General features: G+C 34.8%; 1 protein-coding gene across 1 annotated transcript; it reads left to right on the top strand.

Annotated features, from left to right (window-relative positions):
* Positions 1-471: 471 nt before the first annotated feature.
* LOC141351501 (uncharacterized) lies at positions 472-6865 on the top strand. The gene is made up of 7 exons (XM_073858443.1): positions 472-523; positions 764-801; positions 1284-1315; positions 1536-1579; positions 2910-3292; positions 3385-3516; positions 3796-6865. The coding sequence occupies exons 3-7, from the start codon at positions 1305-1307 to the stop codon at positions 3970-3972; spliced, it is 747 nt and encodes a 248-aa protein (XP_073714544.1). The 5' UTR covers positions 472-523; positions 764-801; positions 1284-1304; the 3' UTR covers positions 3973-6865.
* The last annotated feature ends 596 nt before the right edge of the window (positions 6866-7461 follow it).

The raw sequence follows: 7461 nt of genomic DNA, 5'->3' as shown, positions 1-7461 counted from the left end.
CCAGAGGATTGCTCGGTGAGAAAGGCAAGCAATTTTTACATTTTGTAATTATAAATTCTTATCTGTTATTGCCAGCAAAAATTACATGGATTATTTTAATAAAATAGACCACATGTTATTACAATTCTGTAATCATTAAAAACTAAAAGCTTCGTTTTAAGATTTCTTTGTTCTTTATTGGTCAATGTCGCTGAATATTCTTATTTTTCTTATATAAAAACAAATGTTAAGAAATATTTCAAAAATAGATAAAGTAAAATGAGGCCAATTAGGAAAAAATTTAACATTGTTCCTTAGTATTGAATAATCAAGTGGTTATGAGAGATATTGGGAAAAAAGGACATGATAAAACAATAGAAATGTACTTTACTACAAAACAAATTTTACGGGTATTAGTTATATAAAATAAAAAAGTGATATAAAGACCACCTGATGTACAGCATACTGTAAACATACACGTATACTATATGTATGTTTCTGTTATATTGCAGGATACTAATAAATTAATCCCCTTCTCTGCCAGGTATGTGTATATTTCAAACTACCTCTTTTCACACCCCACATTAAAAGGTATTGCATTTTTTTAAATATTAAACTGTTAAGCTTTTACAAAATGCATACAAATAGGTAAGTGTAAAAACAAAGTATAAAACACACAGAAAGGTTTCCTAACTAGAAAAGGTTCTTTGGTGGTGCAAAATGTACTGACATTATATTCAAACACGAAATTTTATTTCAATGTTTTGTCTTTTTGTTTATCTAGAGCAACACAAATCACACTCTGCCCATTCCCATAATAAGGTTTGTCTTTACTTATCAAATTATTGATTAAAGAAGTGCTGTGATTAAAGAAGTGTATAGTTTAGTGGGATTTCAAGTTTAATCAAGAATCTGGCAATCTTTCAGTCACAATGATGAAGGCAAAGAGGTATGATTTAAACCCTTATCAAAGGTGATTAAATCCCATTAAAGGGAATAATCTAAAGTAAAGCGGTGAACAAGACATTCAGCAAAAAAAGAAAAAAAAAGAAACACTTGGTGAAATTTACCAAAGTTTACCAACCAACCAAGTGAGGACTACAACAGGTGGGGAACAAAACTACAACAGAAATAGCACAATACAAAATGGAGGACAGAGCACATACAGAAACCAGGCAGACATGTTACAAAGAGAAAAGTCTCTACTACATTCAACAGTTTTACGTTTAGGTCTAAATGCCACAATCATTGTAGGTTATTAAAATGCATATTAATTAACTCTTTTTTTTTATTTGTCTATATAGGCTTGAAAGTTTGATCAGACCATGAAAGAAACGTAAGTATCCCAACTTTACAGTCAAACATTGTTCAAATACTATTGATTGGAAGTATTATCTGTTCTGTAATTCATCTCTTCGCTGTAAAACTGTGTTAACATTTTAAACTAGTCACTTGAAAACAAAGAGGGAAATTATTATTCAGAAGCATGTTTGATTAATACTTAGAATAATGCTAATGTAATTGTTCACTAATTCTATTCCAAATATCTTTTTTAGATCTGCAAAAAATGTTAGGAGAGAATTTCTGTCATTAGCTAAAGGTAAGTTAAAAATGTTAGTAGAATATATTTATTTACAGAGTTTAGTCTCTGTTCAGCAGCATTTTCTCTTGAAGGGGAGAGGTGAGACCTATGGGGACAACAGGAAGCAGGGGTAAACTGGTACTTGACCTAAGTATTTGACAGACACTCATCAGTATGTGTAGAGCTTAACAAAATAAGTGATATACCAGACAAAATCCCCTACATAGAGTTGCAGGTTCACAAAAGAACACTCAAGCTTATTGCTTTAAGGCAAGACCACGGTTGCTTCTTCTCTATATTCAAAATTCATCCTTTAATTTTCATTTCTGGCACTGCAGAAACACTAAAGTTTTAAACCAAATCAACAAAAATTAACAATGGAAATAATAAAATGTGAAAAAATGTAAAAGAACTGAAAACAGTAGCAATCAATTATTTCTGCTCAAAAGCGTTTTCCTCTTCAGTGACAATAAAGCATTTCTACAGTGTTTGTCGAGTTTCCAATGTGTTTTTTATGTTATTTGTACACCTGTCAAAAGTTTGAAATCACTTACTGATTTCTTACTTAATCACCTCTTTATTTATAGGCTACATTTTATCCACATTATAAACTTATCAAACTGTGATATAACAAATCTAACTGCACTGTAAAAATGATTCATTGAATTTAATAATTTTTTTTAAGGAAAGTGGTTGCAATCAATTTATTTAAGCAACATTTAAACAAAAAATATTAGTAAAGTAAAATAAAATATAAAACTTTTGTTTAAATGTAGCTTAAATAAATTGATTGCAACCACTTACCTTAAAATTGATTAAATTCAATGAATCACTTTTTCAGTGTGTGGGAATTATGTTGTGAATAAACATATCAAAAATAAACCAAAACTACATTGTTTTATCATTTACAGTGTTGTCGCCCTTTGCTTAGAATTTGCAAAATCTTACTCTTGCCATTTTATCAACCTGCTTCTTTAGGTTTCACCCTGAGAGTTTAAAGTTCAAATCTATTATATTGCCTGCTTTTCATTCAATGTTGAGTCTAAGTTGTCCATTAAAAAAAAATCACTTATTTATTAATTAAATAAATGTTAGATTTTTAATGAAAGAATTTAATTTGTTTAGCACACGTATATTTAAGTAATTTAAAGCATTTAAACAAACATACATTTGCAGATTAAATATTTTTTACGATCAATATTTTAGACAAGTGTTTCAAACTTCTAAATGGTAGTACAGTAATATATATCTATAGTAATAAATAATATTTAGTAATAATTTATAATATGGTATTTCTAAAGCACATTCAATTTCTATCTATTCATATTTATTTTATGCTATACTTTAGATGCCGTGGACCTCAGTGCAGTAGCAAGTTTTGTAAAGTGTAATTGCAGCTCAACAATCCCCCTTGTGAAACCAAACAATTGTAGTCTGAGAATCTGTGGGCTGGATGGCACAGTCTATGCTGGGAATGAAGAGCAGCTTGAAGCCTGGAAAGATTTGTATCTGCCAGAAAGAATGGAAATGGAGGTAATTGGTGCCATTGATTACTTCCCATGTGATGCCTTTGGCCTGCAGTTGGTGCTATTGTTGTGTGAGGATGGAAAGGTTTATGCTTACGAGGATGAAGTTTTGCACCTTGTAGCCATGAATCTGAAAGAGCTGCTTCAGGATGGAATGGTTTTTCCTGGATGTGAGACCTTTAATCTTGGGGAATATTTAGAACTGGTGAGGTCACACAAATCCACGTTTTGGATAGCCTCTCATAGAATTTGCAAAATATGTGGTTAAACATCCTTATTCATATGTTTGATTTACAGACTGAGGAAGAGCACAATGAAATGATGGAAACTGAAGAAATCAAAGCAATAAGGGCAGAACACCAAAAGTTTAGAGAATCTTTGGAGCTTGAATTGCTGGAAAACCTCAATGAGATCAAAGAAAGGCAAAATGTAAGATGATCTGCTGTTATTTTTTTTTGCAAAATTTCAGTGTTACTGGCATATTCTTTATTAATAGAAATAATTGTTGTATTTTGTACTGTTATACTATTTTCAGGGTGGCACAAGTAGATCCCCTAGTTTTGGTATATTGTAAAATAATGCTACAATGGCTAATGTTCCAGAAACTTCTTACATTGATCTTATCACTGGCCTTTTTCTCACTACAAATTAAATGTAAACTTATAGTGTAGTTTGTTTTTTGTAGTCATATCTAGCTTTGTTAAACAGGATCCCCTTGATGTGCAAAAGATAAAAGATTCAGAGGATATCATCTCAGGCACAGAACCAGGAGTTCAAGAAAAGTATACAAACATATGCAAAATGGGAACTACTTATTGCAATGCTGTTATTGAATGGCACGTTTGGGAAAAAACACGACGTTTAATACGAAGGGGTATTTTTTAAGTTTACATTTGAAAGGCTCTTTGGCACTAAAAACTGTTCCCAAAGTCACCATTTTGTGACATTATTAACATAGCTTTTGACACTGAATATCCTTTTATTCTCTAAATGTATCTTTCAGAAAACAAATAGTTCAACAAGAGCATCTTTATTTCAATGAAAGGTATAGGGTTGATGCTTTAGGACCATGAGAGTCAGCCTTTCTCTTAAACTTTAAATGAATTTCATAAGATGTTTTTCTCTTTTGTAACAAACAGTTACAACAATTATACATATCCTTTTATATTCAAGAGGTTTGCAAAAGGGCACTTCATTATGCTTAAGAAAACTTACAGTAAGTTTACTGAGCAACAAAAGATTCCTCCATTCCCTGAAAAAATATTGTAATCAGTTGCTAAAGATGTAGATTTATCTCACAACTGATAAACTAGGTAAATGTCATCAGCTGCTGAAATGACATTTCTTATGCCTGGATCAGTTATTTCATGATTGACATGTACATACCAAATAATGGATCATGACTTGACAAAAAGCTACCTCCTAAACATCACATGCAAAAATCATTATTTTAAATTTATCATGAACCTTTAAAGGAACATTCCGCTTTGAAATGAAGTGTGCTCATTTTCCAGCTCCCCATAGAGTTTGATTTTTGCATTTTGGAGTCCATTCAGCTGATCTCCGGATCTGGCAGTAACACTTTTGGCATGGCTTGGCACAATCCATTGAGTATGATTGGACCATTGGCATTGCGCTCAGGGGTAACCAGAGAGTTTTGATGTTTTTCCTATTTGAAGCTTGACTCTTCTGTGGTTGCATCGTGTACTGGGACGGACAGAGGATTGAAGGTTGTGATTTTCTATGCAGATGTGGCTGGGAACTGTGCTCTCATTCTGGCGTAGTGATCGGGGACTTTGCTGATGTGGCATGGCTGCAGGAGGCGCAATGATATTGCGCACTGCCCGAAAATAGTCCCCTGCATTGAAAGTTACTAGGGGGACTATTTTCGGCTGCTGCGTGGTATCATTGTGCCTCTTGACGTCGTGTTGCAGCTGCAGAGTCCTTGATTGTTGAACCAGATTGAGAGTGTGGTTTATAGCCGTGTCTGCCTAGAAAATCGCAACTTTTGGTTTTCCTTCAGTCCTGGTGCACTGTGTGGCTGCAGAGGAGTCAAGTTTTGAATGGGACAGGGATCAGGGCTCTTTGGTTGTTTTTGAGCGTGATGCTGGTGGTCTGGCCGGGTTCGGTGGATTGTGCTAAGCTATGCTGGGGGTTCTAGGGCCGGACCCGGAGATCGGCTGAATGGATTCCAAAACGGTAAAAATCAAATGTTTAACTCTAGGGGAGGTGGAAAATGTGTATATTTTTTTAAAAAGTGGAATGTCCCTTTAAAAAAATTTTGTTTGTATAATACTATTTTTTAGATGTAGCTGTGGTCAAGTTTACATACACCTTGCAGAATCTGGAAAATGATGAAAATATAATAATAACAAGAGGAATTCTGAAAATGAAAGTGTTGGTTCACACAAGAATTAAAATGCTGTCATTATTTACCCTTGTGTCGTTTAACACTTGTGACACCTGGGGCTCAGAAACAGCTCATATTTCATCAAAAATATCTTTCTTTATCCTCGCAAAAGATAAACAAAGATCCTATGCAGCAGCGTAACAAGCCAACACCGGCCCCTAAGCCGGATTATCAAGGCGGGCCCTCTACTACAGCATCTGATGACACAATGTCCACAAGCAGGCTACATCCTTACGAAAATTAACAATGGTTTTATTGTGTTGATGGTTTATGGTTTTTTGGTGTATTGATTACTATCAGCAAAACCATGGTTTTACTACACTAACCATGGTTAACTATGGTTTTTGAAAACCATGGTTATTTTGTGGTTACCATGGTTTTACTACAGTAACCATTGTTTTTTGGAGCTAAGCATTGTTTTTTGAGCTAGTTTGACCGCTGGTTTTGAACGCGAATGTAATCTCATATAATAACCAAATAAAACCTGGCACTTTTCTGGGCGGGTTGAAGGGGGTGGCTGTGGTGTGTGGCGGAGTGGCACTTTTGGGAGTGCTTTGACTCGGCGCAGTAAAAAGTCACGCCTGAAAAATCCGCTCCCCTTATACCTCTCATAATGAGAGGGACAGGTGGAGTTTTGCTGCGTCGATTTGAAGTGCTCCCGGGGGTGCTGTTCCGCCATGCATTGTAGCTGCCCATTTTAACCCGCTTTGAAAAGCGCCACTTTTTATTTGGTGCCACCATACTTGGTCGTATAACTACTCATTTTAAATAGGGAAAACGCTAATGTGTTTGGTCATTTCTAACTTCATCTCTGTTTGGTACCATTGAATGAACTGGGCTAAGCTAAATGGTACCAAAGTGTCGCCGCGCGCCACAGCAATTAAGTGCACGAAACTAAGATGATAGAGGGATGTATCAACTCTTCTTAGTTAAGGTAATAACATAGTTTAATATGACAAAACGATGGAGCATGCCTTTAAAGTGTTATCGTTTAAAGATACAATCCAGCCGATTTCAAACGTGCACAGAAACTCTGGGCTCTGTTTGGTTGGGCTTTATCGCTAGTGTTGATTTCATTGTGCGATATAACCACACAGTTTGCACGTTGCCAAGAATTGAAAACCGGTGAGAAAGCCCGGGAACAGCGGATAGGAATAAAATGCGATATGGCCTCCCGACTGTCAATCAAAATCTTCCAGTCAGGCGGGCCCCTGATTGGTCCGGGCCCCTAAGCACCACTTACCCTACTTACCGATAGTTAGGCCCCTGGCCTTATGGGTGTGGAAAGAGAGAGGATTTAATTACAACATTTTAGTTCTTGGATGAACTAACACTTTAAGGTTGGTTTTAATTTTAGTGCTGACCTGAACAAGAGGGTTTTGCATCTGAGCTTTTCATATTGGCAACAAAGCAGAATAATACTTATTCTTAATCCTACAATGTTACCTGGACAATCAAAGATAGATTTATTGTTTTGTGATTGTTGTTTGATATGAGCCGTTAAACTGTATATTGATTTTCAGAAAAAATTCGCCAGGTCCTGTAAAATCTTTGTTTTTCAGAACTCCTCTATTTTTTCTTGTTTTTTAATCATTTTCCAGTTTCTGCAATATGTATTTTTGTTTACCACAATGAATCCCATTCTAAAATGTTTTATTTGTATCAAATTTAAAGAAATCGCACACAAATAATTTAAATTGTGTCCCAATTTACCCTTATGTCGTTCCAACCTAAGTATGACTTTCTTCCAAACAACACAATATTGGTGACACTCTGAAGAATGTACTTGCTGATACAATGTAAGTCAATGTTGTCCAAAACATTTTTACATTTATGCTTGAGTGCTTTGGACAAAAATTGATTATCGTTTTTATATTAACATGGTTTTACTACAAATATCATAGTTAAACTAGGGTTACTTGTGACTACTGTGATTTTACCACAAATGGCATAGTTATACTATG

The sequence above is a fragment of the Misgurnus anguillicaudatus genome, chromosome 20 (assembly GCF_027580225.2).
Source record: "Misgurnus anguillicaudatus chromosome 20, ASM2758022v2, whole genome shotgun sequence".
NCBI classification, from domain to species: domain Eukaryota; kingdom Metazoa; phylum Chordata; class Actinopteri; order Cypriniformes; family Cobitidae; genus Misgurnus; species Misgurnus anguillicaudatus.
This window is presented reverse-complemented; position numbering and strand designations above follow the sequence as displayed.